The sequence below is a fragment of the Dermacentor silvarum genome, chromosome 5, assembly GCF_013339745.2.
Source record: "Dermacentor silvarum isolate Dsil-2018 chromosome 5, BIME_Dsil_1.4, whole genome shotgun sequence".
NCBI classification, from domain to species: Eukaryota; Metazoa; Arthropoda; class Arachnida; order Ixodida; family Ixodidae; genus Dermacentor; species Dermacentor silvarum.
In genome coordinates this window covers 109487210-109507436 of record NC_051158.1, presented here as the reverse complement: position 1 = coordinate 109507436, position 20227 = coordinate 109487210, and the positions used below count along the sequence as shown (strand labels likewise).

Below are 20227 nucleotides of genomic sequence, written 5' to 3'. Positions count from 1 at the left end.
ATCGGATTTCCGAAATGTCCCGGTCGTGAATTAAGAAGCGCGGCCATAATTAGCCTATACAAATGAGCTAATTAACAAATGAAGGACGGCGGGAAGCAAATGGTGAGATGGAACGGCTGAAGTCACGGGGACTATAAATGTATACATTGCATCCGTTTATTAAGAGCAGCCTTTAGCTCGGGGGTTTCTAATATAAAAACGTGAGAACTGGAGATATAGTTTTACTTGGCATATTTTCCTCTGTATTTGATGAGGATCGCTGTACTTAAAAGAAAGAAACTATAGTCTGTGAGCAACCTAAGAATTCAGCGCAAGCTCCACCCACAAAAAGCGCGGTGCACCTTACCTTCCAGAGAGAGCAGGGCCAGCACGAGCCTGCTCCCAGCTCAGTGACCTTGCTCTGCTAATAATGTAAATGCATGGTAAGCTAATTGGAAAATAAAAGCTACAGTTTTTTCAAGCTAGAAAATTACCTTTGGCTGCACTGATATCAGGGTCACCCATACAATTTGCCCTAGACTTTTAGGTTTTATCCTGAATCCAGTGACACAAAGACCGATCTGTACGGAGAAAGGTTAACGTATTATAAACAGTAAAAAAAATTAACTAATAAACAGCTTCATAATGAGCAACAATACATCAATTACTCGCAGTTGTGAAGATACGAATTCCATACAGTCGAACCCGGATATGTCGAATCTGAAGGGAATCGCAAAAAAAGTTGTATATACAGGTAATTCCATATATAAAACAATAGGCCCTGAGGCAAACGGCGGCTTACCGATTGGTGCGTCCGAGGGCCACTAAGTTACTGCAAACAACTCTAAAAAAACAAGCACAATTTATTTACCTGCAAAAAATTATTGGATCACTTTCAACTTCATTGCAAAGTGCAAGTTGATTCTTTCTTTACAATTGCAGCTGCCATCGCTTTAGGAGAATGAACTCACGAACGGGCACTCAACCGACACGATGACGCGACGAAAACCGGAAAGAAGGAATGTTGACGTTTGACGAGCCGAACAGCTCGGCGGGGCTCAACTGACTGCACATTCTCTTCTCCACCTCCAGGTGCCAGAAGACCTGAAAGTGCACAAAGTGCACTTTTAGGGTCGTTGGCGTGGCACCGGCATTCGATATATCGAGTGTGCTGGTGAACAGGTGTTCTATATAAGCGTGCATCTAGCCCTATACATTTGCATGGGATTTTCAAGGGGATTTGACAGCTGTTCGAAATAAACAATAATTGGTTATACATATGTGGGTTGGATATATTCAGGTTTGACTGCATACGCGGAAGGAGAAAGAAACTTTGAGAAGACAGCAGAGGATTGCAGCTAGAAAGAAGGCTCGTGAGACAGTGCGAAGCTGGAAACTCAAAGAAAAAACAACCTGGTTTGAAAGATATGAAGATGGAAAAAGTGACAATTGTAAAGACCGCATTCTGTCTAGAGGCGAGTGTCAGCTGAAAGAGGCGAGGGCATGGAAGGGTCTATGTTCCTGGTAGTCCCCTGCGGAACCCGTCGTGAAACAGAAGCTCATGATGATGATGATGATGATGATGATGATGACTTTATTTCCACCCAGACAGTGATGAGGGAAACAGAAAGAGTCCGTTACCTAAGCCGTCAATTAATTTCTTTAATTGTTGACAATTGCAAAATTGAAAATACAAACTAAAAGATTACAGTTTACAACTATGTAACGGAGCAAGAAAAAGCGATATAACCATTTTGTAAACTGCACCTAATAATACATCTAAAGCGAACAAAAGTGATGTTTAGACGGTTATACACCGCTCGGAGATATACGTACCACTAATTTGTGAGTAGGATCTTTGCAAAACCTTCGTAAACATAGTAACAATTACATAGTAACAATGGCTGTCGCGGTCGCTCGTCGCCTACAAGTCGTACCTATGCATGCGAGCGACGAGACGAACTCCCCGGTGTTGCCGGTATGAGGGAAGCAAATACTCGCCGAAACTGGCGTGACGCTTGCTTTATTAATTTAAGTTGATGTGTTTTAGTGTAAAGAGCAGCATAAATATTTCTAAAGGTCTTGCACTACGTTATTATCCTTGCACGTATCAAAATCTAGTCGCTCGTCGCCGTCGCGCACAGAACCGCTCTCATGCGGTTTGGTACCGATGCGAAAATGCGATATCACTCTTGGTGCCGAGCTACGGATTTGTACGCATTTGTAAACTTCGTGGAACAATTTTTTTTTTTTTTTAGACTGCCCTGTTTTCGGGAATTTCTGTAAAACACCTAAGCCCTAAATCAAAATTGTGCTTGCTGCAGTCTCTATAATTTAACTTTCTCTCGCGAGTATAACGAATTTCAATTGAAATCTGCCAAGTGGTTGTCTCATGAAAGCATTTCTCCGTTTACATGTATTTGAATAGGGTTGACACCGAACCTGTCAAGACTCTATATTTGGATCTGGCCTCAAACAACGTCCGTGAATGCACTGGATATAACTTACTTATGCACCAGAACATGTACGTTTGATTGTATGTGTCTGTCAAAAATAACAATAAGCAATTAAAAGCGGAAATTACGTTTCATAACGCAACTGCAGGACTTTTCCCCTTTCTTTTTCTGTTTTCCTCCTTCTTTTCTCTCTCTCTCTTTGATGTTGTCTCTTTACTGCAAGTGATAGAACAGTACAACCCGCAAAACGAGGGTGAGAGAGAAGTGATTGCGACGAGGTGCCCTGGAAGAGATCACGACTCGGTGCCTAACGTCTGAATGAAGACGTGCCGAAATAGCTCAGTTGGGAGAGCGTTAGACTGAAGATCTAAAGGTCCCTGGTTCGATCCCGGGTTTCGGCAGAAGCAATTTTTTTTTTTTTTTTTTTTGCGTTGATTGTTCGGAGTTGAAATTCAATCAAATACAGCACTATTGACATCGTCCGCTTACAAACCAAACTGAGATATGCCATACCTACGAACCTACATTGCTCGTGTCGCCGATGCGATGTCAATGCGTTGTAGCTCGCCTTTATGGTACTGCTGCTGCAATATCAAGTTCTTTATGCATTTGCGTCTGCAATGGCTCAAGGCAAAGGTCACAATGTCTGAATATGCTGCTTTCCACGAGTCGCTAAACTGTCCGAAGGATACCGGACCCACGGGCACAGTGAATGTTCATTTCCACCAGCTCGCGCTCTTTTTGCGCTCGTTACAAGGCAGCGAGAAACAATGTGTCGATTATTAAGAACAAAACAAATGTTAAAGTTCTTATGTCCCGTCACCCACCCTGAGAACGGGCAAAATACTTTCATCGGCATGACCCATCGGGGCTTGCGACGCGAGTTGCTCGCAAGAAATGCGGCTTGCGCCGGGAAAGACGCCGTTGACGTCACCAAATTGCCATTTAGCTGGCGCTCAGAAGATCGAGAGCAGAGATACGGGTCGGCCGAGCTAGTTTTCGGCTTCAAAACTCGGCAAAACATCGCCGAACTGTGTACACAAACACTCGGGAGCTGCACTTGCGGCCTGCAGAGCCTTGACATTCACTCGGAGAAGCAGCGATTCCGCCCGGTCGGGTAGCCGTGATCGTATAGTGGTTAGTACCTTGCGTTGTGGCCGCAATAACCCAGGTTCGAATCCTGGTCACGGCACTTTTTTTTTTTTTTTTCAGCTTCTATTTTTTTTTTTTAACATGGGTGTTTATAGCGTACATAAGCAACGACCAACGCAACAAACACTTTTTTAAATGTATTTTTCAGGTAGAAACACTATCGTCACACCTGCTTCCGACGCGCATTTAACGCTGCGTTCAGCACAGTTCGTGTACGCTTCTTGCCAGGTTTTTAGTGTGTAGTTATGCACGTTACGGTCGTTGCATTCCGTGAACTACGCTAAAAAAATAGATAACAACGGTGGCTGTTGACGTTGATCGGAGTATCTGAATTATTCTTCGGAAAAATATATTTTCGAACAATACTTTTCAGTCTAAGCTGATTTAGTTAGCTGATTGAGCGCTCTGTATGTCCTCATTCGTTTCACTGTCCGTGTTTTTTGCGCTTTACCTGCCTTAAAATGGTGCCGTACGAACTAGCACGTTTCGGGGATTTAGCACTTTAGTGATTTAGGCTTAAGATTCCCGCTTACAAAAGGCACTCGCAAGATACAATATTATGTTGTTCGGTCGTCGCATGGATTCTAACCCAACAGGAGTGCGTCTAGCTCAAACAGCTTGGAAACCGCCACCTAGTTGGCTCAGAAAGCCCGATTCTACAGCGTCTACATGAACTCGTACCTGACGGGTCGTGATTGCGGCAACAGCCTGCGTCAAGTCCAGAGATAAGACAGCGTCTGGTTATTCACTGCTGGCTGCGACCCATTGACCCAACCTGTCCGCATTTACATGTGCACTTCAAATGGGTCGGGCAGGGGCGGCTGAGTCATACTGCCCCGTACAGTCGGGCTGGCTCAGCCCTGTGCGGCCAGATTCGACCCGTTTTATGTCGGGTTCACGTAAGCGCCGATTAGCGCATAGATTTGTACAATCTTCGTGCTTGTGGCCTGAGACATTGTTGTGGCGTTTAGTACAGTTCATATTTATAAATCGCAAGACATTACATATACTTCTAAAATGTCACGAATTCAATAAGTAACTGGGTACACTGATAATCCGAATGTTCTATTCCGTTACAAAATGTGTTGCATAACTTAAAATGCACAAGGATTCAAGGAAGTCCCAGAGCACAAATCTGTAAGGGGGGACCACCTGTTAATTAGTGCATAAAACTAATAACAATACTGACACCACGTCACAAGTGAGAGACAGTACAAAATAGTGAAAACAGAAAATACAAAAAAACACAAAAATACACTCCAATTCAATAAATACAAAAGTGTATCAATGAGTTGTGCAATATTGCTCTAACATACAAGAAGAATAATAGAAATTATGCTGATAGAACCAGAACAATACAACAGAACACAAATATTATAGACTATTTGCAAAGGATATTTAAAGAAATGAAGAGGATATACGGAATATCAATAACGTCTGGTATGTTATAGAAGCACAACTCAGAATTTAGTGCGCAAGTGTTTGTGTGAGAACGATCAGAAGAACGAAATCAACCATCAATTAAAAAAGAAAGACTACCTTTTTAAAATGAGATAACGAAGTGGTGTGTTTGATGTGAGTCGGGAAGCAATTCCAATATGATACGCTAGAAAAAGAGGTTGTTTGTCTGCCGTAGTTACTTCGCATTAAAGGTAAGAGCAAATTACGACTGAAAGCAAATCTATAGTTTATTATCGTCAACAAGTTTGAATCCGCTTAATACATTGCGAATCCTCGCATTTAAGGCAATATATATTGATGCCAAAGCGTAAAATGGCCCATTGAGCGAAAAAGCCGGCGTCTGTAGTATGTAGCAGCGAAACGGCACCTAAATTCCTATTGGCTGCGACGCCAGGTCACGAGTGCGCCTCGACGGAGCAGAGCGGGCGACCGGGAACACCTTTTACCCAGTAGCGCGCAGGTGTTGCGTGAATGGATAGAGAGTGATTGGGAAGAGGAAGAAGGCGCTATAGGTTGAGGGCTTCGCCGCGACGCCACGTCACCCTCGCTCTCGCTTTCAGAAGCCCGCGCGCGGCCCGTATCTCTCTCCTCCACCCGAATGGTCTTAGCTTCTGCGCGCGCTTGCCGGCCTTGGTGGCCACATCTGCTTCTTCGGTCTCTCGTCGCGACACACGTCGGTGGCATGCGGCGTTGGCACAGCAGGCTGCGGCTGCTTGCTGGCTCGGGCAGCACGTACATTACTCGCAGTGCATATAGGAACACTCTGCAGCTGCGCTTTCTCTTGAAAATCACGTACCACACAGCTACCTTGGGCACTAACGCCAGACTTCCCTCTAGTAACTTTTCAAGGAAGCTAAATTTATATAACATTGCCTCTGAGATTGGGATGCCCGGTTTCGGAGGCCATGTATATATCCTCGTCGTTCTTGTAAGTATTTGGTGCTAGCATAGGAAGTCTACCGCGGGACCAACGTGTATGACAAACAAACCAACTAACTCTTTGTGTTCGAGCTTTTGTGTCGTTCTCGTATGATCGTAGAAGCCTGGTGCTTCGCGTGAATTTATTAGAAGCATAGAAGCCTTCTTGAAAGCAAGTCCCAACCGCAACCGACAGCCGATGCGCGCGATGCCTCACGTCGGTGAAGTCCTGGTAGAATTCGCAGTTGCAGTTCGTGTAGCCTGGTGCGCCTTATATTTGCGGTGTTCCACTCTGCTAACGAGAGTGTGGGAGAGCCTCATGGCGAAGCTGCTTTATTGCAGCTTCACCAATGCCTAATTGAAGGGAAGAGAGCACCGAGATGTTATTGTGCCGCTGTCCTAGATTTCAATCACCAACACTCTCTCCAACGCATTGCGACAACTGAACGATCGGCCGCTGACAGCTTAGGCACTACTCGCACCCCGCCTCTATCGTTCGTCGGTCCACAAGGCAGTGAAGGAGCTTTTGTGCGTCATGAGAGCGAGCGACCTGTGTAAAATGCCTTCGACTGCGTCGTGCTAAATATACTGTATATGCTACCAAAGGTAGCTATACGTAGCATATACAGTAACTCTACGTAGTGTCATCCGCGCGCGCTCCGCCTTTCTCCCACTTTTCTGTTCCGCTTTTCCCTTCCTCCAGAGTAGGGTAGCTGACCACCAAACTCTGTTCTGGTTAACGTCTCTGTCTTCTCCCTTTCTTGTCTCCTCATCCGCCTATAAGGAGAGGGAAACATACAATACGCATTCTCCAAGTGATTTATTGTTTTTTCTTGTTATACTTATTCCGTTTTTCAAACATTTTTGCAATAGCGCTATCTGCAGTGATATATATATATATATATATATATATATATATATATATATATATATATATATATATATATATATTGCTACTGCTGCACTCTCTTCTTTGTTATTATTATTACTTTCGTATTTGAGATCTGTCATTTCGTTCTTTTTTTTTTTTTTGCCTCCTTGCTTCTTTTCTACACATCTTCCCTTTCTACGTTTCTGCCCTGTCCTCCCTGAAGAGTAGGCAGGTTTCCAGTGGCCGTTCGGAAGTTGGCTCCTTGTTTTCATTGACTCCGTTTCAGTTGCATTCTGTCGACGTTTCGATTGTGTGGTCGTCGGTTCACGGGATCAAATCCCGGCCGCATTTAGATGGAGGCGAAATGCAAATCGCCCGTATGGTTCCATTGTAGTGCATGTTAAAGAACCCCAGGTGGTCAAAATTAATCCGGAGCCCTCCACTGCGGCGTGCCTCACAATCAGAACTGGTTTTGGCACGTAAAATCCTATAAAGAAGAAGTGTCATCGTCGTTCAGAACAGTCACCGCTATAGTAACCACCATCCGAACAAGGCATCAAATACATTGTGGGCGCCGCAAAGACCTTGCCGACAGTGAAGAGACGAGTCGCAACGGCAGCCGAGTCAGTGTCCCGCGCGAGGATCGACAAATTAGGATGCGACGAACGTGGGAGAAGTGAAAACGAACGAAAATGTAAACACCGAAAAAAGGACAAACAGCGAGCTAGACGAAAAGACAGACACGCGTTCCGGGAAAAACCGGCCCGTCAAAGCTCGACCTGGAACGATGCTGCTAACAAACTATCCCAGCATTCAGCGGAACAGAGAGGCGCCGCTAAACCACAGTCCGGTCCTGCGCGTGCTGTAAAGAAATAAAATCACTTGGAATACGCGAACGAGGAACAAGATGGCGGAAATTTACGACGCCTGCCGGACACGCGCAGTTCGCAGTCTTATCAGAAAGCTTAAACGGCGCCTTCGTAGTGAAGAAGCCGCGTTTTGTCTCTCTCCAGCTTTCTTTCTTGCCGCAGGCCTTGGCTATTCTGGAAGGCTGGAGAGCCGCGTTGATCACAAAAACATTTTCCAGCCGCGGTTGTTCGCTCGCTACCACGTTAAAGCCCACGGCTAAACACGTGACGGTAAAAGAGATAGCGCAGCTAAAGAATCGGAAGCGAAGCAAAACAAAAGCAAAAAATAAGGTGCCGGAACGGAGGAGGGCTGCTTGGAAGCAAAACGAGGCAGATCCCGTGCTGTCGGCAGATCCTCAAAGGCCGCGCAGCAGACGACAAAGATGCCGCCGCCGTGGCAAAGCAGACGATCAGCCTTCTGCCCTTCTGCTGCTACTTCTGCCACTCCCCTCACCCTCCTCCCGCGTAGTCTTTACAACAGCACCACGCACAACAATCTCGGCTCGGGAGAATTAGAAGCAGGGCGGCGAGTCAAAAAAAATAATATATAAGAAAGATCGCGCTCAACAAAACCGCAAGACAAGGCCGCCGCGTGCGAGATCCGTGCCTCCCTCTCTTTCTGTTTCTTTCTTTTGTGATTTTGCAGCAACAACCGCGCCCGCTTCCCCCGCCCGCCATCTGAAAAACACGGAGGCGGAGCCATCTTGTTTTTTTTTTTTTTTTTCGCCGCGATAATTAAAGCCGACGTATCCAGATGGCGCCTCTACCGCTCCGAGGAGGCGTCGTCTGCTAGCCGTCTGCGAGCAGACGACGCGCGGCCTCCATTACTAATAGGCCGTATAGCCGTATAGTTTACTCTTCGAGGCTCTTCTAAATTACACAGCGAGCACGTCGACAACGGCGACAACAGATAGGGCCGCGCAAGCGTTTTGTTGGCAGCGGACCGCGATAACGCGAGCCACTTCGGTTCCCCGTAGGCCGCAAATGACGGCGTTACATCACACCGAGATAAAGAGCTGCGCCCCACTTATTTAGGCTCGAGTGCCGTGACCGAGTTTCATTGTGCTGAGCGTGGTTAGATAAGAACTATCGGTGGGATGCGCCGGCCGTCTGCGTGCGTTACGGGACCTCTTCTGTTGTGTACATAAGAGACCTCTAGCGGCAGGCGTTCTCTTATCGTTGTCGATTAGGAGAACCGTACCAGTAGAAAAGACATATCGCGAGTTCACTGTAACAACAGCGGGTATAAATAACGCTCTAGATGGGCTCTCTACAAGAGAGCTGACGTTGCTGTGGGCTACGTTGAACAGATGTGTTCCGAAGATGAGGAGAAGGAGGAAAAGGAAGAAATGACATATAAAAAAAGTATGTCAGCAGAGTGTAGAGCTGCCGAAGACGTAAACAAAACAAAACAAAAATGTTGCAACAAGCGTATTTTTGTTGGTGACTGTCATTGAATACATTCATTCATTCGGATGTCTGTATTGTTAAAATGCGCGCGTTTTGAATTCAGAAATAAATGTGTACAGAAAGAACGGTGATGACGTCTAAGCAGTTGATTCCAACACGCAGCTTGTCTTTTCTGCATTTGTAAATTCTATTTATAATAGCTGTGTTTTACTGGTGGGAGCGTGTCATCTACAGCTCCGTTTGCGCCGATTATTTAAAAAATGATAATAAGCCATAATTAGGTAGCGCAGTTCTGAAGAAACTGAACCATGTATAACCCAGAAAGATATACCTCCGTTTATTCCTGAGCAGTGGATAAAGAGGACATATAAGTTTGACATTTTAAAAACTTTTATTACCAGTGCTGTTTAAATCACATATCAGGCCAACCATTTTATTTAAGAAGACTGACGCACTTCCTCCCGTGCCTCTCATATATTAGCATACAAGCTTTAAATTTCTTACATTTTACAAAAAAAGAAGGAGAAGAAAATCTGACACGATGCTTCTTGAACCTACGGTAACCTGCAGCGGGATGCTGCGGCAATAAAAAATAACGCCAATTACTAACAGGCGGCGACTCTAAAACCTTGCGCCGCTAGCAGCTGCAGGCGCGGAAGCAGAAGCACAGTGTACAGACAGAGATTCCTCACTTCCTTTAATGCTGTCGCTACTATACTTGCGTGACAGCAACGAGACTTGGTGACAAGACTTGACGACAGAAACGACTCGCGACGCGCAACGGTTTAACCAGCGACTAACTTCGCTCACGAATACCAGATGGCGCCAGGAGCGGTGCGGGCGGCTCCGCCCTCTCTCGTCCCACGCGCGACGTTCGAAAGCGGACCGGACCCGCAACCGGTAGCAGACGGTTTTCGCGGGCCGCCGGAGCAGACGGCGCGCAGGATCGTTTAAAACTTTCGTGGTCACGTGTCTCGAACGATGACAGTACCTCTCTCGCTATAGGGCCACACGAGAGAGGTGATTCCTATAGCGGAAGGACCAACGGACAATCTGACTGGCGCTTGATGACCAAGAAGCTTCGGGACAAACAAGGACTGCGCGTGAAATCAGTGTCGGCAGTTCCAAAATTTTTGACTTCTTTGAGTTCCACAGAAGAACGCATGACAACGACAAGAAAACCTGGCTTGAATCACTTCAAGAAGGCGTCGGTATTCGAAGGTAGAAGATGTGCTCGACCATCCGCAGGACTTCGGCTGTCCCTGTCAACGATGGGAGATGCAGTTAAACTGCGTTTAACGGGCCAATCGTGCGTGTTCTGCGACAATTCCGCGGAGTTGGAAGTTGTAACGCTGCTGCAGTGTTACGTGAATCCAAACGCACATTAAGTCTGCGAAGATCGTCGCGCTTTTTTGCTGACCATGAGGAACTTCATATCTTCAACTACACACACCCTTTTGCTCTTAAAGATCATCCATGTGTCCATGTGAACTCTAACTGCCCACGTGCTACCCAATGACTCCCGCTTGAACGCTCCGTACGTTAAGAACCAACTTAAAGGAACTCATTCGATGTCGTCGTACCATTCGTACTGGAGTCCAACACGGACATCGCATCTCGAAGGCAACGGCTCGGAACAAACCAGACCTTCAAGAGTGTCGGCCAAGTTGGCTTCGTTCCGGACGAGAAGCAGTTTGCACTTGAGCGTGGCAGGCTTTAGAGGAGCCATTCTAAGCGGGCTGTAAATAAAGAGGCCCGGCACGCTATCGTCCGACCATAGCCAGTCCTGGAGCCACACCTGGCACGACCTCGGCTTTTTTTGGATTGGTGACACGATGTCTGCATGTCCATGGTGTCTATAGTTGTTGGTTCGCCGGGAAGCGTGGACTGTGCGACGTAGTGCGGGGTCATCGGAAGTGCTGGCTGTGGACCGCGATACATCTCCGAGGATTAAAGTCAAGCTCACCATCGACACGACAGTCAGTGGTGGTTCTTTGGTCATCGAGTGGATTTTTGAATCGACCCGGCGAGCTTGGCCGACATGTTCTTGAATCGTGAACGCTTCGCAGGTAAGTTTATGTCAAGAATATGCATCTCATTTGGCCAGTGGCGTAGCCGGAAGTTCTTTTTCGGGAAAGGGGTGGGGGAATTTGACTGGGCAGGCCCCATATTACCACAGAAATTTCGGGGGGAGGGAAGGGGGGGGGGGGGTCACGGGCCCGGTGTGCTACCCCCTGGCTACGCCACTGTATACGGCTGCGTTAATGTAGTAAGCTGAACGTTTCGAAAGATGCAGGAGAATGGCTTTCAATTGGGCGCGGAAATGTTTGCTTTCTCATAAACGAATCTAACGGTACTCGCGATACACTCGATCGTGTACAAGTGATATGGACAATATGACTTGCAGACGCTTAAACTAGCGATGAAAACGTCGGAAGAGAAACAAAGCTCTGCTTAAGAATGTTTGTATCGAGAAGCATACAAATGGTTTGAGCATTCTCCCACTGATCTGCATAAACAAGCTCTTGCCTATAATTCATGCTTATTCTTTTTCATTTTTCTTGCACTTCATTTGATTTCGTGTGCCGTTTCCTTTACTATCTCGTTCCTTACATGACCACTGAAAATCAGCATGCGGGAAATAATTACGCGAAGGCATACGCACCACAAACGAACCGCAAACGAACTTCCCGTTACGTTTATATTTAACGGGTATAGACCTATTCATCAATAACACACGGCGAACCATGGAACGCCGAAAAATTATTTGAATTTGCATTTAATTCTTGAAACTATATAAAATACCTATTTGATGCAGGGACAAAAGCCAATGAGTGCCTGACAGAGGGCCCTGATCCCGCCCAGTAGCAGCAGTACAGCGCACGTAAAGAATGAACATGCGCTACAAACAATTTCGCTAATTAAACAAATAATTGTACTTTGTGTTTAAGTCTACAGCACAAATGCATCCCTAGTGAAGGTATTAATAGTATTGTCGAGGTTATACGCAATGAAGTACAATCAACCTAAATTACTTGCAATATCGACAAGAAAAAAAAAAAAAGACAGCAGATGTGTGCGACCTTCGAGAATTACCACCCAATTTCCAGTGAAGCTGGTTCTTTCGAACATGCAGATGCAAAACAAGTTTGTTTTCCGTAATTATATCGCATACTTTAAACAGGTGCCCGTATATACGACTTCCGTTTGAAACCTTGCCCCCGTGTAATGCTTTGGAGCACTTCTTGTTAGAATTTGAAAAAAAAAAAGAAGAAAGCCAGTAATTCATCAACGCGCATATTACTTCGCCATAACATTTACCATGGTGTACTCCTTCCCTCCTCATATAACCGCTCAAATTTCTCTAGATTTGATATCAGTTCAGTTCACAGTTCTCCCAGGGGAGCAGGATAAATTCTGGTTTGCTCGTAAGACACATTCATAAAGATCCGGATCGCTTGGATGCGTAATTTACTGCAAATGTCATAATTAGTCCCAGTCTTTGAAGTTCACCTACATATATTGCCCATAACACGCCCTTTTTTTTTTCGCCAGATATAAACAAAGTGTCTTGTTTAGTTCAGCGAGGACATCGAAGAAACCATCTTTAGAAGGCCTTATGACGCATGAAAATAGGGGGGTAAAAATGATGGCTCAGTAATTATTTGCAACGCTTCTAACTGGACCAGGAACGCAAAAAAATGTTTTTCAGACATTGCACCTACCTTGACGATCCCTTTCCTTTCCACGAAATATAAACCTGTTGTAACCTACAGCTATGTCGGGACACTGGGAAGCATAGCTGATAGCTGCCATATCACATTTGAGTAAGAAATTTTTTGCAAAGTCTGTGTTTGATCCTACCGCATTCCACTTCGCACAGAGAGTTTCCATAGCGTGCTACTAACTTTCACTAAATTTGGTCCTGGTGGCGTTCATAGTTCTGCCAGAGTGGGCTGAATCCTGTCCCGCTCGTTAGGTACGCTCATAACGCTCTAGAGCACTTGCATACGTAATTTATTCCAAAGCCCGAATCATCTATTTTAAACTTTGCGTACACATCACCCATTACCTGATCCTTACAGTCACAAAAATAAAAAAGCTGCCTCCTTTAGTTCAGTGAGGACACCAGGCGCACCTAATATATCACGCATGAAAAAAGAAATCTGGGTCCAATAATTATTCGTAACGCTTCTAAATAAGCCAGAAATGTTAGAACTTCGCAACACATTGTGCCTGAAATGCGGCCTATTCCTTCAAAGTATAAAATATATGAAGGCAGATTTCTCGTGGGACATTGGGAAACCTAACTATTAACAGCAGCGTGAAACTTTCGAATACTAGCTTATAATTTTTTTAAAGCTGTATTTTATCAACACGCATTTACCATCACACATAAACTTGGCGTATTGTTCCCGCTATGTTCACAAAATTTGACCTGAGTTGTAATTATGCCAGCGCAGCCTTGTAAGTGTTAGACCACTCGTAAAACAGACCAAGAACATTATGGACCACTTGCATACGTATCATATTGGAAAAGGCGCATTTAACCAACCCATTTAGAACATTACCTACGCATTACCCAAAGCATCCCCCTATTTTCCCCAGATATGAACAAGATGCCTTGTTTAGCTCACCGAGGACATTGGAGAAACAAACTACCCATCTCGTATGATGCACGAAAATAGATGCGATAACGAGGGATTAGTAATTATCTGCAACAATTGCATTTAAAGCAGGAAAGTGAAAGCTTCGCAACGCATCGCGCTTAAATTTTTCTCTATTTTCACGGAATTTCAAGTCCTATCTCGTGCTGTTGTTTTAGGCGTCTGGGAAACATGTCGATTGGCAGCAGTATGACACTCTGGAATGCTTGGATGAGTAACGCTCGACAAAGGCTGTATTGAACCTACACAGAATAAACATTTCTCGCTCGTCACTCTTATCTGTGTTCTTATCCTTTATATTCTTATCCTTAGATCTTCTTATCCCTTATATTAGAACAAGTTTAATCAACACGTTCGACAATGCTCGACTTGTGATTCATCGAATAAAATACGAATGTAATAACAAAGGTTATATTCCATTCGTAGCCGAAATTTCGACTATTTGCCCACCAATATACTATTTATACGTTGCTCTCGGAGCGCTCATGTGTCGCATAAACCAGAGCAAGCTGTGTCTCTGGAGTTCCTATCTAAATATTGCATGGGTAGGAAAGAATAAATTGCTTTCCTCGCCCTCAACCGGGCCTAATTTGATGAAATTTGATGACATGACGTAAAAGGCGGAAGGCGCAGCCGCGTAAGGCTATCGCCTTATTACGCTTCTGCGTAAGGGATATTCGTAAGAGATATTCGTAAGGCGGTCGCCTTACGAATATCCTTCGTGCAAGCTAGCACTTTGAAACGCTTGGAACGGAAGCCGTGTCTTTCATAGCAACAATTGATATAAAAAGCGAGTGTGCGCATCTTCTACAGCTGACGATGAAGGTGTGGAAGTTACGGGACGCGTTCGCTGCCGCAATTCTCTGCGCGTCTCGTGTCGTCCCGTGGCGCGTTTCTACAAGGTCATCGCATCAAAAGGTTTGTTATATATGAACGATTAAAATTCAATAACATTTCAATTCACTCTATACCACGTACACTATCTGGAATAAGCATGTCATGTGCACCTGTATAGTTCCACAACAATCACAAAACAGTTCAGTTTGACTTACATAGTCAATACCAGTGATAAAACATACAGTACACAACCGAGCACTTACTCCTCCATTGCATTTACTTTCAAACGAGCAAGCGCAGCATCATCTGTATACCACTTCAGGTGACCTTATAGTTGTGGTACGGGCACTTGATCTTGACAGCGGTACATAACGTTCCGTAGCCTTCTGGAAAAATGGGCACGTAAAAGAGCACCCGTATATCACAACCTCGCTTTTGGCGTATACGCGTTCTAATTAAAGCCTTCAACGTGCGCATGCAACACAAAATTCTAAATGCTATTTCCCTGCTCGTAGTCGACAGCCTAACCATTGTGTCAACCTCTGTCATGCATAGCTCTTTCATTTCATTGCATTATCGGCTTAGAAATGGATGAGCTACTATAAATTACTGTATTTTTCGCAACACAGTACGCGGCAGTCGCGCACCGCCGGGCGGGGGGATTTCGGGTGTTGTATCCCCTCCCCCCTGAGGCCGAGTTAACCCCCCTACCCCCACGCGTCCAGCCCCACCAGTCCAACATGTACCTTCAGTGCTCTGTTCACATTGTCATTACAATTCAGGAGGTGGCTCGAGGTTGAATTTTCCTGATTAACAAAAACACTCCATCACTTCTTTTCTTTCTGGGGTTTTACGTGCCAAAACCAGTCCTGATTATGAGGCGCGCCATAGTGGAGGGCTCCGGATTAATTTTGACCACCTGGGGTTCTTTAACGTGCACTACAACACAAGCACACGGGCGTTCTTGCATTTCGCCTCCATCGAAATGCGGCCGCCGCGGCCGGGATTCGATCCCGCGACCTCGTGCTCAGCAGCGCAACGCCTTAGCTAACTGAGCCACCGCGGCGGATGACACTCTGTCACTGTCTTGTATTTATTCATTCACTCTTAAATTACGTTGAGTAAAAGGCGGAAGAAATAAACATCGTCATCATCCTTGGTGTAATTATTATTATAATTAGACATTTTATTTGCTGTTGGATTCTTCTGGCTAAAGCAAGGAAATTGCTTGTTATGCAAATTGATTGCTTCTCCCCCCACCACAAAAATTAACCCCCCCCCCCCCCCCGGCAGAGATCCTGGGTGCGCTACTGGTACGCGGAATTGGTACGTTCCCCACCTGCGGACAGTTGTTTTTTCATCCGTTTTCATTTCCTATAATTTATCATTTCTTTAATTAAATTAGTGTGTACAAGTAATTTCCCCTATGTTGTTCTTGGTGTCAATGTCTGCTGGCTTCTTATGATATGATTAATAACATTCGGGCCCCTCGGTTCCCTTTCTTCTCGTTCATTACATAACGAGGGCTCGAATCCGGCAACATTGATGCCTTCAGGGAGCATATGTGGGTTTCTTGACCAGTTGCCATCACCCAAAAAGATCACGTGCTCGTGACGCCTGCGGCAGAAAGGATGTTCCACATCCGCCCCTAGGCTTGTGAGTGGTGGCGCTGGCTAACACTCCCAGAGTTAGTTCTAGTTGTAAAACATAAATACCCCAGAAAGCGGATGGGCAAACGGCTCCGCGGTAGCTCAATCGTGAGAGCATCGCACGCGTAATGCGAAGACGTGGGTTCGTTCCCCACCTGCGGACAGTTGTTTTTTCATCCGTTTTCATTTCCTATAATTTATCATTTCTTTAATTCAATTAGTGTGTACAAGTAATTTCCCCTATGTTGTTCTTGCTGTCAATGTCTGTTGGCTTCTTATGATATGTATTCGTTGAATTGATATGTGTTTTTACGATGCTTCTGAAATATCGAATTATATTAACCGTTCTGGACGAATGTACTGGACGAACAGTCACAGCGCCACTTATATATTTTAGAGGCCTAATCGAACCATCGCGAAGGCGACGCACTCGATCACATGAGAATCACGGTAAGCGAGAAACTGAGATCGTTCACTCTCCTCGTTGAGCTTACGACGCCCCATCTGATGTTGAAGCATTGAAGTTTCCTTTTTTTTTTGTTGGTTTGATTACACTTCCGAAAACGACTTTTTTAATGCGAAAGCATTATATGGCTCATGAGACGGGAAAATCGAGCGTTGGCGTGACCACGATGGTCAAGTGTCCAAGTAAGCCACGATGGTCCAACTGAGCCAATCGAGGCAGTTGATGACGTCAATTAAGGCAAACTTAATTAAGGCATGCTTAATTAAGATAGCGTTTAATACGACATGCGAACCCTCGACCTTTGATGGGAGACAAAACGATGACCTATGGTGGTCGCAATGCTTTCGCATTCAGATACATAGGGATAACTAAGTGCCCTTTGAATTTTTTAAATTAACATTCTTTATCTGCTCTTTCGCTTACAGGTGCAGCGGTTCCTGCGCAGGCCACAGGCGGACTATGCCCACATCTACGCCGGCACGTGTCGGTGACGTCAGCGCAGTTGACCGGGCTGCAATGAGCCAATGGGACAGCCGCGATGAGTCCCGCCTACAGGACATCCGTGCGACGCCTGGTCGTCTACACGGCCGCCCTCTGCATCCTCATTGGCTACGCCTTCTTCGCGCCAGACCTGACGCCAGCGTCGGGACCCCATTACGAACAATTACTGCCCCGCCAAGTCATCCTCAACGAGCAGGACCGCGCGACGAGCGGTCCGATGATCGTCATGGGTGCTTTGGCAGAAGGTGACGTCATCGGAGCCCAGCGCCACGTCCGGGAACATGCGGAACGGACGCGTCAAGAAACGTCGTGACGTCGACTTCGCGTTTCCGGGTGGACTCGTCGATCTGAAAACTAACTTCGGTAGGCGGCAAGTCAGCGGCGGTGCTGAAAATGTTCTCCTGCGTCGAAGTGCTTCGAGCCCTCCCGGTCGACTCACCCTGGCTCTGAAGATGACGCCGCCCCCGACAGCGAAGATATCCCGCCTGCCGGAATCCATCGTTGGCAGTAATAGGCGGGACGCTGTCGTAGTTCAGAATGGTAAGCCGAAGACTCATCCGGAGTGGAAAAGCCAGGCGTTCGGCGCAGCTGAAGATATCGACTCGTTTAATGAAGTGCTCGATGGCGAGAACAATGTGTACGACGAACAGGCACCGCAGTTCGCCGGTGGTGAAGTGATCAGTGACTACGGGCACTCGGTGACCAAGGACTCTGCGAACATTGCGAACAGCCTCGAAGCCGGACGGGGAGTGAATGCCACTACGCCTATTAGGCCTCGGGAACATCTCGGTGTACGGGAAGCCCAAGCGTCTGACAATGAGGTGGCGGAGCGTCCCGAACGGCGCCTTCCGCAGGCCATCATCATCGGCGTGAAGAAGGGCGGCACCAGGGCAGTGCTGGAGTACCTGAGACTGCACCCGCAGGTGAGGGCCGCGGGGCCCGAGCCGCACTTCTTCGACAAGCACTACCATCGCGGATTCGACTGGTACCGGTGAGTGCGTCAGCACTGTTCTATTCGCCTCTTGCATCTATATAAACAGCTCACTGCGCTGATAACCACGTGACCAGGCCAGGGCGTGCCAGTTCTGCGCCTCATAAGCAGATCGTGGCTCGCTCTTTCTTCCCGAGTGGCTACAGAATCAAGGGCCGAATTCAAGAAGAATTTCGTCCTTGAGGGCTCTTTGCCACTGACCGGTGATCTTCGCGGATTCTACGTACACCATCAGGCCCCGCATTCACAAAAAGTGATCTTAGGCCAGTGAAGCTCATAAGAACAAAGACCGCCCATTATTGACCCCGAACATATCATTAGCGAGTGCCCCGACATATCAGACAAAAAAAGTTATTGCGAACATGAAACTTTGTGAATTCGGCCCCAGGACATTTGCTGTTGCGAACAATCCTAGCGTAAGAGCATTTTTTGTGAATACTGGACCAGAGCCCGGATTCAGAAAGCTGGAACAGAATAAGGCAAGAACACCTTGCTTGAATCCGCATTTCTCGTAACTGGAGCATTCCGTACAATTGGTCCACGAGTTGTCACCGGGGCACGTTGTACAGCGCATTGGAGCTCGACAAGATGTCGAATTCGCTAACAAGTGACCGACTATGGCGTAGAGCAGCGCCTCCAAATCCGTGATTGGAACACAAGCCCCGCCACCAGATCAAGGAGTCGCTCGTGTACAACATGCAACAACCGGGCAAAACACGGGCAAACCGGATATACTGCTACCCAGCGTACCTCGCGTGCCGGTTCGTCTGCGTCTTTGCCCGCCTGCGACGGCTTCTCTGTGACACATCGTGTTGCCCGCATGACACTAAAGATACTTAGAGACAGGCGGCAACACAAGCACCGATCAACAATGGAAGATGCATTTCCTAAAAAAGGCAGGGCACAATCAAACGCGCAAACAAAAAAAAAAGTATCCAGAAAACAAATAAATAAATAAAAACTTTTACAAATTGCTGACTTCTGCATTGTGGCTTTGCACATACGGTTGTCGGCGTCTGTGAAAAGGATTAGGGGTGTGCGAATAGTGATTTTTGAGACTGAATCGATTACGAATCGAATGATGCCAGAAGCGAATCGAATATCCAATTATTTTCTAATAGTTTTCAAATAATGAATAGCAGTTATCACAATTAATATAAAACGATGTTCACATCCCAGTATTCTTCAAATTAGCAAATTTCTCTCATTACACAGTACGTCATGAAGCGTTGTTTATTAAAAGTACAAACGGAGCATTAGGAGCAAACAAGTAGTTTCTTCGCATGCACAGGGCTCTTCAGAGAGTGTGAATGATCGTTGTACAGCCTGTAAAATATGGCTACCTAAGCGACGTGGCCTGCTCCACTACGCAAGTTCTCATGTTTTATCTCTATAGTATGACTGCCGTATTGAAACATTACCGTACTTCTGCTCCAATTCTATGTTTATTTTGACGCATTCGACGTTGTGAAATATTCGAAATGTATTCGAATAATATTAGCGCTCACGAATATTAGCAACTATTGGATTCCAAGACCGAATTGAATAGGACACTATTCGACTCGTTATTCGAGAGTTTCGAATATTCTCACACCTATCAGAAGGAGAAATTCTCGAAGATAACATGTAGAGGGACAACTCAAACTACGAAGTACGCAAAAGCCTAATGAAATTAACAAGGGGACGGGACAAACGGATATGCCCAGAGGTGAACGGGTGACCAAGCCAGATATAATGGGACACATATGGTGACGGCACCGTTGTACATAGTGTCGGGTGCCGGGATTCTAGAAGGCTACAGTGCAATGTCGAACTCGAACGTAGGTTCGAGTGAAATCACCCTCGCTCTAGAAGAAAGCACGGCGCGGACACGGCTTTGCAGTAGAGGCGTGTGGAGAGAGGCGGTCGACTCCATAGTCGACTCCATAGTCGACTTCCCGGTCGCTTGTCGCCACCGTTCA

General features: G+C 46.1%; 1 protein-coding gene and 2 non-coding genes across 3 annotated transcripts; all 3 read left to right on the top strand.

The window, feature by feature from the left end:
- Positions 1 to 2763: 2763 nt before the first annotated feature.
- On the top strand, positions 2764 to 2836 carry Trnaf-gaa (transfer RNA phenylalanine (anticodon GAA)). The gene has a single exon. It is a non-coding gene; the product is annotated as a tRNA-Phe (tRNA).
- A 719-nt stretch (positions 2837 to 3555) lies between these two features.
- Trnah-gug (transfer RNA histidin (anticodon GUG)) lies at positions 3556 to 3627 on the top strand. The gene has a single exon. It is a non-coding gene; the product is annotated as a tRNA-His (tRNA).
- Positions 3628 to 9963: 6336 nt separating this feature from the next.
- On the top strand, positions 9964 to 18282 carry LOC119454323 (uncharacterized). Its single transcript, XM_037716285.2, has 2 exons — positions 9964 to 11224; positions 17200 to 18282. The coding sequence occupies exon 2, from the start codon at positions 17557 to 17559 to the stop codon at positions 18268 to 18270; it is 714 nt and encodes a 237-aa protein (XP_037572213.1). The 5' UTR covers positions 9964 to 11224; positions 17200 to 17556; the 3' UTR covers positions 18271 to 18282.
- The last annotated feature ends 1945 nt before the right edge of the window (positions 18283 to 20227 follow it).